Source organism: Pogoniulus pusillus, chromosome 34, assembly GCF_015220805.1.
Source record: "Pogoniulus pusillus isolate bPogPus1 chromosome 34, bPogPus1.pri, whole genome shotgun sequence".
NCBI lineage: Eukaryota > Metazoa > Chordata > Aves > Piciformes > Lybiidae > Pogoniulus > Pogoniulus pusillus.
The window spans coordinates 13,855,864-13,875,949 of record NC_087297.1 but is presented as its reverse complement, the minus strand read 5'-3'; the positions used below and the strand labels follow the sequence as shown (position 1 = coordinate 13,875,949).

At 48.6% G+C, this 20,086-nt stretch overlaps 1 protein-coding gene across 2 annotated transcripts in view; it reads left to right on the top strand.

The window, feature by feature from the left end:
- Positions 1-20,086, top strand: part of PDE7A (phosphodiesterase 7A) — a 55,450-nt gene that overhangs the window by 16,978 nt on the left and 18,386 nt on the right. For both annotated transcript variants that reach the window (XM_064170610.1, XM_064170609.1), the window contains exon 2: positions 14,730-14,790. In XM_064170610.1, coding sequence (XP_064026680.1) covers positions 14,730-14,790 — 61 coding nt within the window. The remainder of the gene's footprint in view (positions 1-14,729; positions 14,791-20,086) is intronic.

Genomic DNA, 20,086 nt, shown 5'->3' with positions numbered 1-20,086 from the left:
TTTTTTGGTGGCTCTGTCTTGTTCTTTGTGGCTGGTTGTGGGGGAACCCCAACTGCCTCGGTGTTGCCTGCACAGATCAGCGTGGCTGTGCACTGGTGCTCCCAGAGCAGCTCTCCAGGAGCTGTCTCCATGCTGGCAGATGGAAACAGCTCCAGTTGCAACTGCAATAGTTTTTGCTATCTCAGGAGTTCCCAGGTTTGCAGAAGCTGGATAAATCCTTTCCTCAGAGAAGGAATTTCTTTAAAGGGAGCTTCCTTCCAAGTTCCCCATTCCAGCAGTGATCCATCCACTATGGATAGTACTGATGTAAAGGGTTTGATTTAGGAAATGCCTGGTGGCAAACCCAGGTCATTTTGTGTTCTCTTGCTTTTGCTCAAGCCCAGCAGGTGAAGCAGCATAATGAGAGCTGGTGGAATCCACAAGGGTCTTTCTCCCCCAGCTTTTGTTCATACTTGTGGAGGGCATTAAAGCTTTTAACGCTCTCTTGGTTTTGTTCATCCAGCTTTCCTCTAAAGATTGCATGTTTGCACTAACTCTGTAGGTTTCATTCCAATTCGCAGTATTTTTGTGACAGTGACTTTGGTGAGGCCATATCAGGAATACTGTGTCCAGTTCTGGGCCCCTCAGTTTAAGAAGGACCTCCGGGAACTGCTTGAGAGAGTCCAGCACAGAGGCACAAAGCTGCCGCAGGCAGTGGCACTCTCCCTGTGGGGCTCTTTAGCCTGGAGCAGAGGAGCCTGAGGGCTGCCCTCGTTCCTGGTCATAAAGGTGTGCAGGGCAGTGTTGGGAGGACACAGCATGGCCAAGGGCAGGACAAGGGGCAGTAGGGGCAGGCTGGAGCAGAGGAGGTGCCACAGGACCAGAAGGAGAAACTTCTTTACTTTGAGGAGCAGGCTGCAGAGAGAGGCTGTGGAGTCTCCTTCCCTGGAGCTATTCCAAGCCCACCTGGGCGCTTTCCTGCGTGCCCTGCCCTGGGATGATCCTGCTGTGGCAGGAGGTTGGACTGAATGATCCTACCATTCTGTGATGTTTTTCTGCTGGTGCAGAAAGCAGAAGTGAAGGTCTTCTTTAGTGCCTGAGAGTGGCAAACATTGCTGGTGGTGCACTGTAAAACCAGTGACTGATCGCTGTACCTTCAGGAGGGTTTTTGCTTTCTAACCCAGGTTTTTGTCTCTGTATGCTAACCAAGTATGTTACTCTGATGGTGTTTTGGCATGGATTGGTGCTGTTCCTCAAAGCAGCCTCTTGACAGAGTGAGTTCGAGGATCTGCTCCTCTGGGAATGGCTGGAGACAGAAAGCCTCACCAGTGAATGCCCGACTGCCTTCCTTCTCCACTGTTAGGGTTAAGGACGGTTGGTTCCACTAACAGACAGACTGTTCTTTTGCCAGCACAATAGAGAACCTCATGTAAAGTCAGCAGCACACAGCTCCACAACCTGCCATCGTTTCTCTCAGAGAGCTGCCTTCTGACACTTGAATTAAGTTGAGGGTTGTTGATACGCTGCAGAAATCTAGATAGAGAAGGGCAAGGAAAAAAGAATTGGTGGCATCCCCGAGGAGTGTTTTGTGGATTTAGAAGGCACTTAATGAGGGTACTGAAGATAGCTTTATCAGGAAACTGAGGATGGCTTTGTCCAAGATACTAAAGGCAGCTTTATCCAGATACCAACGAGAGCCTTATCAATTCTGTTAAAGATTAAACTGTCTTTAGATGTTGTGAATTAGCCTTTTATGTCAACAGATATAATGGGCCTGTTACTTAATTGATAATAAAGACAGAACTGAGAAGCCATGTCATGTGCCTTGCAGGGCTCTTTAGGGGTCTGTGTGATGCTTGACATCATCTCCTCTTTCTGGCCACTCTTTTGTGCTCTCTCCTCACCTTAGGATGCTCTCAGTGCTGGACACTTTTTGGTAGCTCACCTGGCAGTGTTGACCAGAGGTACAAAACCCAGGTTACTCCAGAAAGCAGATCAGTTCCCTCTCTTCTCCCAGACATTTTTTTCAGGCATGTGGATTGACACCAGATCTATTGAATGAGTATGAGCAGGACTCTTGTCATTGCGGGGGACCCCACTGGGGTGAGACTGATTTGGTCTGATGGAGTTGGACAATAGCTGCAGTTAAGGGAAGAAAAAGCAGTCCCTTACCTGCTGAAATGCTGCCTGTGCACATTGAGGCAATGAGTCAGCTCACCTCGTGTTCTCTGTTGGGGAAGGTGCTCGGGAGTCAGAGGAGCCTTCTGCACACGTGTGGCAGGCTTTGACTTGCACAGCTCTGCTGCACACAGGAAGGCTGTTGCCATGTTCTTGCCTTGCTGACACAATGATCTCGGTGCCCAGCGTATGCTGATCTGCTGGGCATGATCCCACCTTGCTCTCTAGAGGCCTTCCAGCAATCTGCCAGGCCAGGTTGAGAGATGCAGGGAAATTGGATAGGTTACTTTTGAAGAGCTCTGTCCAAACTGGTGCAGCTCATGCATGTACTTTTGCATCTGCATGCCAAAGCAGGAACCCTCAGGCTGGGAGGGAAAACAGTCTCCTTGCTGCTTGGAGAGGGAGGCAAGGAGGTGTCTGGCTTCTCCTAGAGCCACGGGATGGTTTCACTTGCAAAAGCCCTTTAAGCTCATGGAGTATATCATTCTCTAACTCTGCCAAGGCTGGTGCTAAGCCATGGCCCTCAGCTCCACATCTCTGCAGCTTCAAAACCCCTCCACGGTTGGGGGTTCAGCCACTTTCCTGGGCAGCCTGTTCCACTGTTTGAGCACCCTTTCAGGGAAGAATTTTCTTCTAGTATCCAACCTAAACCTCCTCTGGTGTGATTGAGACCATTTCCTCTCATCCTGTCACTTGTTACTAGGGAGAAGAAACTGACACCCACCTCAAGTACTTGGTACCTTTCTTTCCCTGCTCACCTACGCTAATACTGGGTAGGATATGATGGAAAAGAGGGAATGGAAGGATGGGAGGAGATTCTTTGCACCTGGAAAACTCTGGTAATTGTGTAGGAAGCAGTACAGAAAGGGGTCGGTTAATTAGGCATGGATAGGCTGCTGTAGACCATGAGAGGCAAAGCTGTGCTGTGTATACCACAGGTTGGCCCCTCATGTTCCCTCCGCAGTCATTCTGTGGTTCAGGATTCCTGGGGTTGTGTTTCTGTTTTAGTCAGGTATTGGACGAGGCTGCCCAGGGAGGTGCTGGAGTCACCATCCTTGGAGCTGCTCAAGAAACCTGTGGCCGTGGCACTTTGAGACATGATGTAGTGGCCACGGTGGTGTTGGGTTGATGGTTGGACTGAGTGATCTTGGAGGTCTTTTCCAGCTACCCTTTGTGGGTAGGCTCAGTGCTTCCAGCAGTCTTCCCTTCAGGAGCAGTGATGTCCATATCCAGGAACTGTTCTAAAGAAAAGAATCTTGTTAGTGTTTTCTGTTCATCTTTTGTTCTGATCCTCAGTCAGATGTGCTCATCTCTATTTCCATAAGTCTTCAAACTCCTTCATAAGATGAGAAAGGCTTTAATTATGTTGAGGCTCGTGTCTGTCTTCCATCATACGTGGAGAAGTAAGTGACAGCAGATCCTCCTTTCCCTCAGAGAATGGGACAAGCAGTGCTCTGTGCCTTTTGATCTGGAAGCTCCCAGCTCTGACAGAGCCTTGAGCAGCCTGGAGTTATGCTGCAGTTGTGCAAGTTACTCCTCTTTCTCATCCCTCATTTTCCCAAATGCCTTTTTGAGGTTGCTTATGTAGCTGAGTTGTTTCATCATTCCACTTTCCAAAATCCCTCTATAAAAGTAGATCACAGCCTCCGTGAGGAGACTGAGGCAGTATCCCAGACTTCACCCTGCCGCCTCAGTCAGACAACACAAATGGAGTTCATTGTCTCTGCCATTCACCGATTCGTAGAATGGTTTGGGTTGGAAGAGACTTTTAAGATCATCAAGTCCAGTCTTCAACCCAACACCACCATGACCCCAAGTGCCATGGCCACACATTTCTTGAACAGCTCCAGGGATGAGGACTCCACCACCTCCCTGGGCGGCCTGTGCCAATCTCTGACTACTCTTGCAGCAAAGAAACTTTTCCTGCTCTCCAATCTAACCCTCCCCTGGTGCAACTTTCAGGCCATTTCTTCAGGATCTATCACTTACTGTTAGTATTCATAGTTTTGGTGCATAGAGACCACACAGTCAGTCCTCTGCCAAGCTGAAATTCAGGCCACTCCCAAAATGAGATCCCAGATTTGGAGATCAAACTGGGATCTGGTAGCGCAGAATCATTTTGGTTGGAAAAAAGACCTCCCAAGATCATGGAGTCCAACCCTCGTGCCAAAAATTGGTGTGATTTCTAAATACCTGAACTCTTCACTGCTAAGCTGCACAGCAGCCAGGGGTTTTGGTTAAAATGAGAGGTTTTGTGTGCAAACAAACGACTGCAACTGAACTAAACCCAAGGCTTCAAATAATAAATTCACCCCAAGCCGTTAACTGTTGCCTTAATTAGAGCTTCAAAGCGTATGCGAAGATTTTTCCACTCCAGCTTTTCATCACTTCCCCAAGTTCAGCATGCCCTATACAGATGCTTAATTTGTATGCTGGGCCCTGTGATAAAGCTATTTCTGTCGATGAGATTCCAAAATTATAGGCACTGATGTCAATGCAGATGAGGTTAGCCTAATTTGGTCAAGAGAGGGCTACGCCATGCAAAATCTTCTTTACATGGGCACATCAAGGCCAGTGCCAAGACTGACAGGTGTCCAGTGGGTGGCAAGGAGCTTCAGAGAGAAACATTCTTGTTGGTAACGCTGCAATTCTTGCTCCTTGAAGAAAACCATATAATAATAATAATAATAATAGTTGTGTGGCTTCTCTTCAGCATCCCTGCAGGATCACTCGAGGGCGATGGCACTCGGCTTTGCAGGCGCCAATCTGTGCAGTCCTATCGAAGGAGCTTGATTTTAGTGCTGGAGTCTTCGGTTCCATTTCAGCTCGCTGGAAGGAGCATCTTCTTACCTTCACAGGGGAACATGAAATTCAGAGGGTTGCTGCTGTGAAATCCCTGCAAGAAGAAGTATTTGGAAGTGGGTTTTCATTGTAGGAGGCCTCGAAATGTTGTAAATACCATAAAATGCAGACTTGCATTGAATGCTGAGAGGTCTGTCCAAAGATACTGTGTGCTTGAGGAGGCTGTGGAAGGATTTCAGTTGCAGTTAGAGATCTCTCTAAACTTTTAGTAGCTTTCCACCTTGTTTTCCTGTCTATGTCAGTTGTGAAGTGTATAAGAAATATATTCATCTATTAATAGAACAATTCCTCTGTATGCCTGTTTCCATCACTCCTTCCATGCCTCCCCCTAACAGGGGCCTGCAATCATTAGGATTTTTTTCCCTCTTAGTTTTGAGCTTTTAATTCCTCTGTTCCTTTGTCAGCTGCCTCTTTCTTAGTACTGATGTATTTAAAACAAACTAAAACCTCTTTCTCTGTGCTCAAGCAAAAGAAATCTCTTGTGCTGACGTCTCTCCCATGGAAGGCTGAACCCTTTCAGTGTATTTTGGTCTCAAACACAGTAGCCTTTTTCAGTTCAGCACCTGCAGACTGAAGCCACAACACCACTGAATAACTCTGGCTGTTACTGGGTCAGCTTTAGCTAGAGTGGGCGAAATGCTGAAGTGAATAGCTGAGGGTTTGGATGAGAAGTCTTTAGATTCATGTTAGCACCCAGTGTTAATGGGAGGCAGTTACTGCATGCTTTACAAATGTGGAAATGTCTTGAAAGTCTCAGGTTAGCATGATAGTTCCTGGATTAGCACAGGGAGAAGGTGCTGCAAGGGCTGGGTTTCAGCTCACCAGCTCTTTAGGACCTGGCCAGTGTTTATCAGCTCAGCTGCTGGGTCTGCTTCACCGGTTCTGTTCAGTTTGGGCAGCTTAACGGGTGGAAGTTTAGTTAGGTGCTGGGGAGATGCGTGGAAGGCTCCAAGCATGCTTTTGGTATGGTGCAGAACAAGTTCTCAGACAGGAGCTTGGTACAGGTGAGTCTCCAGGCAGATTTTCTCCAGAGAGAACACTGCAGCAGAAATTACCTCTGCTAATGCTGAGGCTTTCTTTTGCTTGGTGTTGGCTTTTTGAGCGTGAAATGATTCTCCAAGTGAAAGAAGTCGAATGTAGTTGGCCAGCATAACTTCTCTTCAGCTTTTTGTGTCCCCGATGCTTCGTGCTGCTGCTTGTTTTTTTTGTGCAATGCTTGGGCATGGCCAAAGTGATCTTTCTTTGGATCTCTTGATAAGCTCAGTGGTGACTGCTGAGGTCAGTTCTTGCTTTTAGTTTGTAAATCCTTCATTGATTTGTGAATTGGACAGCATGCAGCTTCACTGTTGGTCCTGTGCAGTCCCTCAGTTATTTTAATGACAGTGATCACAGGAGATGAAAACAAACCCCCTAGATGATTTATTTCAGATGTTCTGTTGCCATCTCTGCCTAATTTATTAATGAGACTTCCAGCTTTCCCCTGGAAATTTAATCTTTTTTGACAACATCATACTTCAGTGTAATGGCTATCAAGGAACCAGAACCAAAGTTGATCTTATTACAGCCTTTTCAACATTTTGCATTGTTTCTCAACCTGGAGCACATGCCCCTGTGCCTAGGAGAATGCTGAAGTGGTTTTTAGCAGTGCTGGAGTAGGGAGACCTTGCTAGTCCAGAATCGGGCAGGTGGATGTTTCTTACACTTAGAGGTAGGTGAGCTCGCAGCTGTGGGGAATCACACATGGCTTGGAGGCCAGGCAAGAGCTTTTAGGCTGCTTTTGGTTTTATTCAATCTATTCAGCTGATGAGTCCACAAAGAGCTACACAGGTGATGTCTCATGTCAGACATGCCTCAGTCTCCTCCTCGTCTTCGTAGCCTCTACAAGAGTTCCTCCAGTAATTCCTTGTTTCTCTTGATCTGGGCAGCTCAGAACTGATTCTACCAGCTAGGAACAAGCTCTGCACCATGAGGGTGCTGGAACACTGCAACAGGTTGCCCAGGGAGGTGGTTAAGGAGTCATGCTTGGAGATCTTCAAGATCAGGCTGAACACAATGCTGAGCAACCTGATCCTAGTGGGGGATGTCCCTGCCCATGCAGGGGGTTGGAACTGGGTGACCATTGGAGGTCTCTTCCAACCCAAACCATTCTGATTGTGTTACAGTTTGAGGAATGATGGTATGGAAATGCAGGTTGTTGGCTTCCTTCACAGAGATTTGATCCTTTCTTTTCCAAGGAGAATTCTTTTCCTCTCTTACTGAAGACTGAACTGGAAGATCTCTCAAACTGAGAAGTGAGCTTCCAGGGAATTGCTAAATTCTTCTCTCTGCATCTGCAGCCTTCCTTGGATTTTTGATGAATTCACAGAATGGTTTGGATTGGAAGGGATCTTAAAGCTCATCCAGTTCCAGCCCCCTGCCATGGGCAGAGACACCTTCCCCACTAGCGCAGGTTGCTCAAGGCCTCATCCAGCCTGGCTTTGGAGTTCTGAACTCTTGGTTTGAGATCACCCAGCCTTTGGAGTTTAGTTGCAATAAATACTAATGGTGACTTGTGTGTAGTAAAGGAGGTGAATTTTGCTAAGTGCCTTTAATTTTCATGGCTTCTTGCTTACTAGCTGATGTGTAGCTTGATTACTAAGCAGCTAGAATAGTTGGAATTGATTTTTCCCTGGAGTGCAGCATTCAGTGGTTGGGTTGGGCTGCAGTAATAGCAGCCCACAGTTTGAAGAATCCTTCTCACAGATTACCATTTAATTATTCTTTGTTAGTGAAGTCTGCTGGAGAGAGAGAGATCACACATGATAGATAATGAGGGAGAGAAGCGATGAAAGGATGGAAATGAGCTGAGAGCTGTGGGGTTTTTCACTCCGTGCTGATGAGCTGGTAAATGATGGGTTTATTCCTCTGCTGTCTTTACATTTTTAACTTCCCTGGCTGGTCCATAACAAGTCAGAAGTGTAGCCTAGAAATCAGTGTGCCACAAGCTTCTGTTCTGTGCCCATTCTGTGCCATTTGAAGGGCGAAGGAGGCTCCATGGAGATCTGATTTCTGGGCCAGGTGTATGAGTGTGTGCATGTGAAATCAGGTCAGTCTGCAAAGGCAGGAAGATTAGCTGTGGGCCTTCAACTTCTCCATCACCACAGGAGGCTTTATGCAGGTCTGAGGAGCCCTGCTGCACTTCAACAGGAGCATCCTGATGTCTGAAATACAGTGCTGCTGCCTCTGCTCTGCCTTTCCTGTAGGTGTTAATGAAATGGTTTTTGTGGGGGGGGAGCATTTAAAGCCTCTTCAGTAGCTATAGTAGCTGCTGGGGTTTGTAAGGCAACACTGAGTCATGCTTCAGGGCTGCTGGAATGGATTTAAAAAGAGAAAGAGAAAGGATGGGAACAGATGAGGATTCAGAAAGCCACCAGTAAAACTGGGATCCAGCACTTGCTGCCTCAGAGAGCAGAGGACACTGATAGAGAGTAATGAGCTGCCATGTGGAGCCTTGCAGATGGCTGGGAGCATCCCTGGAAAGAATGGGAATAATGGGATCCTTGTGAATTACATGTAGTGGAGAGCTGCTTTGAGTCCTTGGGAGCTGGGCCCATGGAGTGCCTGTTTCACAGTGGTGTTGTTGGCAGATTCCTTAGTGGAACCTGGCTAAGAGCTGCCTTCTGCTGATGAGGTGATGAATTCTGGCCTTAGAAGCAGTTGCACAGGAAGGTTTACTCAGCAAACACAAAAGTGGTGGCAAAACAGATCCATCCCCAGTGTCACATATCAAGTAAGTCTGTGTTGAAGTCACTGGGAGATTGCTGCTTTGCTGTTTGGAAAAGGCACTTGTGTCTTGGAGCTGATGGTAGGGCTGGAGGAGCCAGAGGATGACTTGTGTGCTAGATCGCAGTGCTGAGGCAAGATTTCCAGTCCTCAGCAGACATGGGATTTCAGCAGGCACTGAGAAAACGAGTTCTAGAAAAGCTGAAGAACCACCTGCTAAAAAGGAAGAAAATGAAGCATCCTGGGGAATGTCTGTGATTTCCAAGCCCAAAGATGCCATGCAGGACAGCTCTTCTTTTTGGTGTGTGCCTCCATTTCAAGATCCAGCTGGTGGTGATGTCCACACCCTGAGGGTCTCCGAGTGCACACCCAGAACTTGAGTAGCATAGTAACATCCACAGCCTCCCTGGGAACCTGTTCCAGTGTCTCCCTGCCCTCAGTGTCAAGAATTTCTTCCTCATCCCCAGTCTCAATCTCCCCTCTTACAGCTCAAAGCCATTGCCACTTGTGTCATTACAAGCCTTGTCAAAAGTACCTTCCCTGCTTTCTTGTAGCCCCCATCAGGTACTGGGAGGCAGCTGTAAGGTCTCCCTGGAGCCTTCTCAGGCAACCCCAGCTCTCCCAGCCTGTCCTCATAGGGGAGCTTCTCCAGCCTCTGATCATCTCCATAGTCTCCACTGGACCTGCTCCAGCAGCATCATGTCCCTCTTTGTCTGGGGGCACCAGAACTGGACCCAGTGCAGCAGGTTGGGTCTCACCAGAGCAGAGGAGCAGAATCCCCTCCCTGTCCTGCTGCCCTCACTGTTTTGAGTTCTCGTAAACCATCACTTCTTTCCCCTTAGCCTTGTTACTGTTATTAATGCTGCTCCTTATTACTGTTACTCAGATCTATGTTTTCCCCCAAAGAAGCACTTGAGCTTCTTTGTTGATTTCCCCTGCTTCTGACACTGTTAGGTCTTCATTTGTCCCCAAATTTGGAATCCTATTTCTGAAAGTCCTTCCTTTTCCAAGCCATAGTTAAAGCAAATAGTGCTGGAGTGATGCTTAACAGATGGGCAGGGATTTTTATTTCTGTCTGCTGGTATTAAAGTGGTGCATGAGACAATGGGTTTAAGAAAAGCTTTCAGGAAGAGGAGGCTCCTGAATGACACCACTTACTGGTGGAAGACAAAGGAGGAATTACTTGGTGCCACTGTGTTTGCTAAGATAATGTTGTATATCAGGGGAGGAAAGACTTGCTCCATGCAAGACCATCCCCACACTCCAAGAACACTTCCATGTGTTTTTGAGACATGAAAACAGAGAAGACTGCTCAGGGATTGGAAATAGTGGTGACAGAGAGAAATGCTTGACCTTTCCAAGTGTTTAGGCTATTTGTGTGTGAGTTTTATTTGGAGGAGAGCTCAGGCTGGAAGCAAATTGCCTCATTGTCCCTGTTTATCATCTCCATGGGTCTGGTTTCCAGAGCAGTTTCAGTATCTGCTAACTAGGCTCCTTTCAGCAGAAACTGGCTCATGCTGTGTCTTGTGTACCAGATGCACTCTAATCCTTGCTAGAGTCCCAGGGGTTTGACAGTTCGGTGTCCTTTCTGGCAGCTTTGCACCTCCTGTGGTGCAGGGCCCAGTTCAGGAAGTTTGATAGAATGGGCTAGGTTGGAAGGTCAAACCATCAGTAGCCAAGGTCTTTACAGCTGTATTGTACAAAGAGCAGCAGAGGCTTTTTGCAGGCCACATGAACTCAGTCTGTGAGGTGTCTGGAAGTTCAGCTCAGAGGGGTGCTCCAGGTAGCGAAGGTAAAAGCAACTTGTGGACGTCAGCCCTGGAGACATCTGCTGGGAACAGGCACTTGATAGCCTGCAGTCCTGAGTTAACTCTGCTGCTTTGCGTGCTGATCATAGATTCATAGAATGGGTTGGGTTGGAAGGGACCTTCAAGCTCATCCAGCTCCAACCCCCTGCCATGGACAGGGGCACCTCCCACCAGCCCAGGCTGCTCAAGGTCTCATCCAGCCTGGCCTTGAACACCGCCAGGGAGGGGACATGCACAACCTCCCTGTGCAACCTGTGCCAGAGTCCCACCAGAGTTCTCTTTCAGAAGCACGTAATGATGATTTCAATTTCCTTTAGCATTGCTGTGGGGCTTGCTAAGGTTTCGCTCCTGCCTGTGCCCTCGGGTTGTAGGAGCTTGGCACTGAGGTGGAGCTGGCAGGGGGACGCTGGGCAGCACGGCTCACGCGGAGCGCATTGCTGTGCCGTCAGCTGACGGCAGCTGCTGGGTGCAGGCAGCCCCTGCCTGCTGCCTTCTGCTCCTCAGCCCTCACACTGCCTCCAGCACGGGCTGGGATCGGGGAGGAGATTATGCCTCGGGTCCGTGGGGAGATCCAATGGGAATTGCATTGATCTGGTGCTTAGCTCTGAGCCTTATCAAATGGATTACTGCTAAGGTAGGCCAGGGGGTTGGTGTGCTGTGACTAACTGGGGGGTGTGAGTAGCTGGCTGGAAACAGGTCCTGAAGAGCTTCACAAGTGCTTTTTCTTTTTAGTCTGATCTGTTTTGGCAACACAGCATTGGTCATTGCAGATTGTGTTTGTTAAGTGTTCAGACATGGTTTTGTGGCTCTCAACTTCTGCTTTGCCTTGAAGTGTGTTTGCAGGGCCAGTGAGCAGGAGACCAGCAGCAGGGAGCTGAAATGGCTTCTGAATGGCAGGGCTTCGCCTGCTGCCTGTACTAACAGAGTTTAGGCTTTCTAGGGCTTTAAAGGCTTGGTGGAAAGAAGGAAAAACAATTGAGAACATGGTGAGAATAGTAGAAATCAGGGCATTTTGCTGCCTGGACAGGATGTCCTCTTTGTGGTGTTGATTTCAGGGTTACAGGAGTGGAAATACCAGTTCTGTTTGCCTGGGTGAGAGGCTGGCTGCTTCACCCTGTAACGTTACCATCTGAGGTGCCTCTGGTTGTAAAGTGTGTGCTGGTATCAAGGGTTAGGAGTTCTTGTTCTCCTTCTAAAGAACAGCAGCATCCCCATAATAAGGGGTTAATAATTAATCTCCATTAATAAAGGGTGGCCCCCATACTATGGCCTGTGTCTGCAATTCACTTGGGTCAAAGATTATGTTCAGGTGGGAAAAAGGAGCAATTCCAGCTGGCTGCCACAGTGTATTGAGCATTCAGCCCTCTGCTGTTGGTGGCTGGTTTTAAATAGGCTGATGCTTATTTTGGTGCTTATACACTCCTATTTCCTGCTGCTTTTGAGTCCTCCTGCCATTCTGGCTCAGTTCTGTAGTTGTAAGTTCAAGCCAACCATGCTCTGTTTCACTATTTTCTGGTCAGTTTCTGAGCTTTTGCTTTGTCTGGTTTTGTTAAATATTGAAGTTTTTGTCTTGATAAAACTTTAGATAAATCTTATGATGCCACATGATGCACATTGACAGAGTACATTGGGTTGGAAGACACCCTTGAAGATCATCGTGTCCAACCCCTCTGCAGTCAGAAGTGACATCTGCAGCTAGAGCAGACTGCCTGGGGCATGTCTCCAGGGATGGGGACTCAACCTCATCCCTGTGCAACCTGTTCCAGCGTCTCCCCACCCTCACTGTGCAGAACTTCCTCCTGATGTCCAATCTCCATCTGCCCTGCTCCAGTTTCAAACCATTGCCTCTTGTCCTATCCCCCACAGGCCCTTCTGAACAGTCTCTCCCCATCCTGCCCGTAGGTCCCCCTCAGATACTGAAATGTAGTTCTTAAGGTCTCCCTGGAACCTTCTCTTCTCCAGGCTGAACAGCCCCAACTCTCTCAACCTTCATAGCAGAGGTGCTCCAGCCTCTGATCATCTTTGTGGCCTCCTCTGGACCCACTCCAACAGGTCCATGTCCTTCCTTTGTTGAGGGCCCCATAGCTGGACACAGTGCTCTGGGTTGAGGTCTCAGCAGAGCAGAGGGGCAGAATCAGCTCTCTTGACCATCTGGGGTGGGGATGTCTGAGAGAAACATCCAAGGGGACCTGAGAGAAGATGCCCAGGAGCTGCTCGTGGAGATGCCACTGGTGTTGGTAACTGTCACTCAAAGTAGCTGAGTTTATAGCTGAGTGCCTGGGGAGATGCTCCTGTGAAACAGCTTCATCTGGAGGAAAATACAGACCTGCCACACTCAGGTGTTTGCAGAGGATGTGCTGATGCCTCCAGCTGGTGAGTGTCACCTTCCTGAGGTGGACTGTGTCAGCTTAGCCCTGGATTGCTGAACTCTCAGCACACCTCCCTGGACTCCAGTGAAAGATGTAGCAAGTAACAGCGGGGCTGGTGGTCTGCAGTGCCTTGCCCGAGTTCAGCAACGGCCATTTCCCAGTGGTTTTAGTGAGTGAGGGCTTGTCTTGTGGGGTGAATAAATGCCAAATGTCTTGAGTGGAAAAGCCCCGAAGGTAAAAAAAACGCCTGCCTGCTGTTGTCCTCTGGCTTCTGAATGGACTCCTGCGCCGCAGGGCAAGGGCTGTGTGCTCCGCGCAGCAGCAGCGCTGGTTCGTCGCGGCCGGAGCGCTGAGCTTTGTGGCCCCCAGCTCCGCAGCGTTCCCTCTCTTCCAGCCCCAGAGCAGCAGCTGTTGCTCTTGCCAGTCCAAGAGCTGGCGAGTTGGTGCCTGCTCAGCCCCAGTGCCCGGCAGCAGTGCTGCTGCGGCGCTCTGGAGGGGCTTGGGAAAGCCGTGAGCTGAAGCTGATACATGAGTGGAAACGTCTCTGTTTGGCACAAACAGCAGCAGGTGCTCCGTTTCCAGGCGTTCCAGCCTGTGCTCCCCAGCATCACTGAGGCTGTTTCCCTTTGAAGATCTCTCTCTCTCTGTGCTATTTTGGCACCTCGCCCCCCTTGCATGGCCTTTAACTTCCTGTCCTCTTGGGAAAAGATTTTAAGGCAGAGCTTCCTGAAAAATCTCTTTTGGTGGATACTGCCTTCACCTGTTTCTCGGGAGCCCCTGTGGTGGTGTTCTGGAGGGATTAATGATCTTCCACTGCACTTTGGACTTCTTCCTCTCCTTTTCCTTAAACATGTGCTGAAAAGGAGGTGAAATAGAAGCTTTTCTTGCTGTTTTGCCCTTTGGAAGGGTAAATGACACTCTCCTGTGCTCTGAAATTGCAAGTGAGCTGTTCAGAGGGGCAGCCCAGTGTGAACAATCCTGCCCAGTTCTCTCTCTGGCTTCACTCCTGAGGCAAACCAGCCCACCTACTGCAGGTGGCTGTGCTTGTGCCTGGAAAGCAGCAGAGTGCTTATGAACCTCACCTAATGATCTGGGGAATTTATTCATGGAATCACAGAATGGTAGTGCTTGGAAGGGACCTGCAGAGACTGAGTCCAACCCCTCCCTCTAGAGCAGGTTCACCCAAGACAGGTCACACAGGAGCACATCTAGGTGGGTTTTGAAAGCCTCCAGAGGAGGAGACTCCACAACCTCTCTGGGCAGCCTGCTCCAGGGCTCTGGCACCCTCATCCTAAAGAAGTGTCTCCTCATGTTGAGGTGGAACCTGCTGCATTTAGCTTGTGCCTGTTGTTCCTTGTCCTGTCACTGGGCACCACCAAACAGAGCCTGGAGCCTTCATCTTGACACCCACACCTCAGACCTTTGTGGGCATTGATGAGGCCCCATGTCAGCTCTCCAGACTAAACAGCCCCGGGTCTCTCAGCCTTTGAGTTCTGTACTGACTCACTGAAGAGTCCTGCAGATGTTCCTAGTGGACCTTGTGCCCGGAAAGTGAACCTGGCTAAAGGCACTAGGAGAAACTTCTTTGATTTGCAGCGTGGAGTAGCCGAGAAGACAAAGACTCTTCCTGGCCCAGCAGCCGTGTGTGGATGTTTGCAAAGTGCATGCACAGGCTGCAGATGGACAGCTGCTAGGTCCTTTTCATCTCGAGTTGAGAACAATTCAGTTCTGGCTTGCCTGAACCCTAACTTTTTGTTTCCTTTTTTGGCAGAGACGTGGAGCAATTTCCTATGACAGCTCGGACCAGACTGCGCTCTACATTCGTATGCTAGGTAAGCACAGCAGCTTCTCTGGTGCCGAGTGCTGATGGCTGGGATGGATTTCAGCTGATGGCTCTGCGTTTGTTGTCTCCTTCAGCTTCTCACTGCCTTTCTGCTGGGTAGATTCTTCAGAGGAGATTGGGTTGTGTTGACTCAGGGGCTGGTTGGGCTGCAGGGTGACTTTTATCTTGCTTTCCCTATGTTACCTTTTGTGGCAGATGTTTTTCTTCTCTATTAAATACAATGAAAAGTTCCTGTCAGATGTTTTATTCCTACACTAATGAAAATGCAAAGCTTTCTGATGAATGTGGTGTCTTTGGTGGAAGTGGAGTTTTCCAGGTGACTCCTGAGTGATTTTTATTTCTGCAATGGAATGGTGTTTCTGCAGTGGTACCTCTGTCTGGTACCCTTCTGGTTACAGCTGGAGCCTAGAGAGCATTTTTGTGAAGGTTCAAAGTCTCACAGATTGGGTACTTTGGATTCCCAAGCAGTGGAAATGTGCAATGATTCACTTCAGCTGCATTGATATGCTTGAATTAAAGGCACTGAAAGTATGTGTCTGGTTTATCTGTTTAAACTTGATCTGCTAGAGATAGAATCTTGGCTTGTAAGGAATTAAGTCTTCATTTCTAAGGAGAAGAGTCTCCTTTCTTTTGCTCCTTTGGAAGCTGAACAGTCCCATGAAGTAGTTAACTCATCCTTTCTGCAGGAGGCTTTGTGCTAATGCCTGGGTAAACCCAGAGGAGAGCAGAGCAGGAGTTCCTGTGGCTCTGGGGAAATCCCATTTGTGATGAAGTCTTGAACCATTCTCCTGGGCAGAACTGGAATATGGAAGGAAATGAATTTTTTCCCGTGTTCTCTCCTTGTGATTAATGATCAGAGGATGTGATGGGTGCTTGTGGATGGTAGAACTCTTGCTGGCAGCTGTTGCTGTTCAGAGGCAGTGAGGCTTTGGAAGGACTTCTCACTTGTGGGTGATCACTTGATTTCCCCTGGTGTTCCCTCCACTCTCCTGCAGGAGTTAGCAGCTATTTGCAGATCTATTACTGCTTGGTTCCTAATGGGACTGTAACCAAGAGCAGCCTGAAAGCTGAGCAGCTGGGCACAGCAGTCTGTAGAAACACTCAGGTCAGAGTGGTTTCAGGAGTGAGTAGATGCAAATTCATTTGCAAGAAATGTGAAGTGCTACACTTGCCCTGCAGAACTGTGAGAGTTTGAGATTGGCTTCTCTTATTTATCTTAGTGCACTTCAGCAGAGTAAGCTGCAAGGAATCCTCAGGTGTAATTCAGCTGGAAGTTAGGTACAGTCACAAGAGGTTTTGCCTTTTGCTTGTTGGTTATTACTCCAAACAGGCTGTAGCTACTAATAAAATGGACCTTACCAGGGTGTTTATTTTAGCAGACCAGAACTATAAAGCTGAATATGTAGGACACCTCCCTCTGCCTCTCTTCAGTTGTGCTGACCATAGAGTTGCTTCCTTTAATGTTTTCAGGCTGTTCCAGTGGGAATCCTTTTGGCACCAAGTGGACAGAAAGCCCTGTGGTGTGGCAGTCTTTCCAGGGGCAGTTGAGAGACCCAATTTTAAGGGCACACAAAGCAAACAAGGAACTTAACTGTCTCCACCAGCAGGGATATAAACAAATGGCATTGGCTCTGACTCATCTGTCATGCCCCATTCCCAAAATACTCCCCAAGCCACTCCCCAGTGCCTTATTTACCATTTTAAAACACAGATACAGATGCAGCATTGTAGAATTTTTCTTCTAAGCCCTTGGAAGAGCTACTGGAGCTGCTTCACCTCAGTCAGCTTTTGCTCTCAGCACCTAGGAGAGATTCTAAACGGCTCCTGTAAGTGCTTCTGTGTCCTCTTGCTGCTTCCTTCATTTTGCTGCTTTTTGCTGTTCTGATTTCTTTTTCTGTTGTTGTTTTATATGGCCTGAAAGTTTTGCTGCTCTGCATGGGGTAGGAGGAGTGGGGCAGTGACTGTTTGTACTGGTGAGGTGTACCTCAGCTCAAACTGGAGTGTTTTAACCTCCTTCAGAAGTCCTGTGCACTTCAGATAGAGAGCAGTGGAGGCAAAGCTGCTGTGGAACACAGGTCCACACTCCCCTCTGGTAGCAGTTGTGATGTATTCCTTTTCCTTCAGTTCTGCCACGTTCAGATGACCTGTCCTGTCTCTCTAGCAAATTTCCTAGGAGCTGGTTGCTGGGAAGCTAGTGATGGCTGCTGGCAATCCTGCCCTTCCCAGCTTTGCCTTGGGTGCTTTCCCTTGGGGTGTCTCTCATAATCTCTGCTGCCAGCAATCCTCCTTCATGCTCCCTGTGATTTCTGCCTCAGCTCCCCAGGCAGCTGCTGCATTGTTCCTGTGCCATGCTGGGGTGTTAGGGTAGCACCAAGCATGTGCTGTGTAACCCTAACAGGCAGGGCTGGCAGCTGTCACCTTTCAGCTGCCTCCTGAGTGTCAGAGCTGTCCTTGCTGTGTGAGCAGCAAGCTGGGAGAGGGACAGGAACTGAGAGCTTTAGGTCACGGTATGTTACAGCCCTGATGCCTTCTCAGCTGGAGCTGCAAACTTCCTTCTTGCAGTCCTCCTCCTGCTGTTTACTCAATCTTCAAGCCTTTTTCTAAAGAACACTCACAGTGCTGGTGGTGATGTAGGACAAAATGCAGCTCACTGCTTGGAGAGCAGCTACCTAGTCGTGTTTGTGCCCCAGCTCTCCGGGTGTGGCCTGAAGGATGATGTCTAGCACATCACACATTACCCTGGGTCAGGTTTGCAGACCTGTGGTGATCTGTGGCTGCAGCAGCATTACAGAGTCTTAGCTCTCACTTGTTTGGGGCTGAGCATTAGATCTAAAATTAAACCCACATCTTCCAACTAGAGCTGGCTGTGGTCCTTGTCAGTATTTAAAGTTCTTGATCAGGCCGCACTGTCACTGCCAGGATTAACATCACCTGGAACATTCTCTCTGAGCTTGGATGGAGCTCTGAGCAACCTGCTCTAGTTGAAGAGGCTCCTGCTTGCTGCAGGGGCTTTGGACTAGATGACCTTTAAAAGTCTCTTCCAACCCAAACCATTCCATGATTGGGTGTCCCCACTGACAAGGCTCCAAGCAGCTTGCTCTGGTGGAGGATGTCCCTGCTGACTGCAGGAGGGATTGGACTAGATGACCTTTGGAGATCCCCTCAAACCCAAACCATTCCATGGCTCTCCTGTTCATGGCAAATTTGGCTAAACTGTTCACCCATCCCTCATTCTACACTGCAGCTGTTTGCTAATTCACATCCTGGTTGGTAAAATTGGGAAGCTGAGACTGCCTTGCAAACCACACAATTCACAAGAGCTGCATCATCTTCTCTGTAGAAAACCCAAAGGTTAACAAGAAACCTTCTCTTTTGTCTTGTAATTCAGTCTCCTTCCACCAGCTATAGCTGTGACTGATTACCCAGATAACTGTGAGTGGAAGGTAATGAAAGTTGCCTTCCCCTCCCTCTGAACTGCCACAGATGTGTTCACCTCCTCTTCCAAAGTTTCCTCCCTTTTTCCTCTTTACTAACTCCTTCTGGGTGCCCCTCAGAAGAGTTCTACAAGCTGCTGCCTCTGTGTTGTCTGGGACATGGCAGGTCTCTTGCCCTCTGCTCAGATGAATGCTTGAAGCCTCCATAAGCAATAGATTGTCAGCTAGAAATGGGATTATTGCCCCTTGCAGCTCTTAAGGCTTTCAGTTTGAAGCCCCTAAAAGGGGTTAGAAGTGTATTTGATGTGCTTTCACTGACACAGAAACTCCAGGCTTATTCTTTGGGGAACTCTTGGCCTCTCTGGGCTTTGTGGGCTCCCCAGCGTGCCTCACAAGATAACATTCATCTGAAGTCTGTCACTGCAGATACAGCAGTGTGCAGAGATGGAGCTCTGGAAAGACACCTCTGAAGTGTTACAAGTCTCCTACTGAAGTTTCACTCAGTGGCTTTATTTTCTGACAAGTTGCCTGCTTCAGCATTACAGATGAGCAGGATGGAGAATCACAGAATCAGAATGTCAGGGGCTGGAAGGGACCTCCAAAGTTCATCCAGTCCAATCCCCCTGCCAGAGCAGGATCTCCTATACCAGATCACGCAGGAGCACATCCAGGTGGGTTTGGAGCATCTCCAGAGAGGGAGACTCCACAGCCCCCCTGGGCAGCCTGTTCCAGTGTTCTGTCACCCTCACAGGGAAAACGTTCCTCCTCACATGCACATGAAACTTCCTCTGCCTCAGCTTCCACCCATTGCCCCTTGTGCTGTCATCAGGCATCACCCAGCAGAGCCTGGCTCCAGCCTCCTGGCACTCACCTTTGCATATTGGTAAATATGTAGAGAGAAGAAAAAACTGCTCTCAAGTTATCAGCTGCTGGACATTAAATAGCTGTACTTTGATCTTGTTCTTCTAAAATCAATATTAGTTCTTAGTGTTAAGTACTTAGTTGGGGTTCTTGGGAAGCAGGTAGTCAAGCTCTGGGTTCATAGGGAGCTGTCAAGCTTTGGGGTTCATAGGGAGCAGGTAATCAAACTCTGGGTTCATAGGGAGCTGTCAAGCTTTGGGGTTCATAGGGAGCAGGTAATCACACTTAGAGGAAGCAGGTGTCAAGCTCTGAGTTTGTAGGAAGCTGATGTCAAACTTTGGGTTCATATCAAACTGTGCTTGCGGAGAGCAGAAAGAATTTTCTCAAGTGGAAACCAGAACATTTTCCTATCTTAAATGCCACCACTTGGTTAGGATTGGAGGAGTGAACCTCTGCTGCAGTTGAGCCTCAGAGCTTTGTCAAGTTTGTGGCTGCCAAGGATTTGAAGTGCAAGCTTTGAACCAGGTGGATGTGTGCAAATATCCAGCCATAGAGTACTGCTTAGCTTTCAGCTGGTGCAGTGCCTGGGCAGAAGTCAGCTGGCATGCTGCAGGGTTCAGGCTGAAGCTAATTGCAGTGCAAAGGAGTTGCTAACATTTTAATACTGAGTTTTGGTATTTTGCTAGGCTCTTGTGTAATAATCCAACAGCTGAGTGCAAGTAAGTAAATGCTAGTGGGGAAATCCTCTCCTGTGTAATCTAACCCCATCTTGTCCCCAGCTCATTTGTTCCAAGCTGCCATTTCTAGAAGTGACTCTTTCTTGTACAGAACGTTGCTGTTTTATGTGTGTGGCTGAGGAGCCAGCCCAGGCTCGCACGTCCTCGTTTCCTGTCCTACGAAGGTGTTTGCCCATACGGCCTAGCAAGCTGTCCCTGGCTCCACCGAGTGCTTGCCACATGCTGCTGCCAGCGGTGCTCAGGCAGCGGCCGC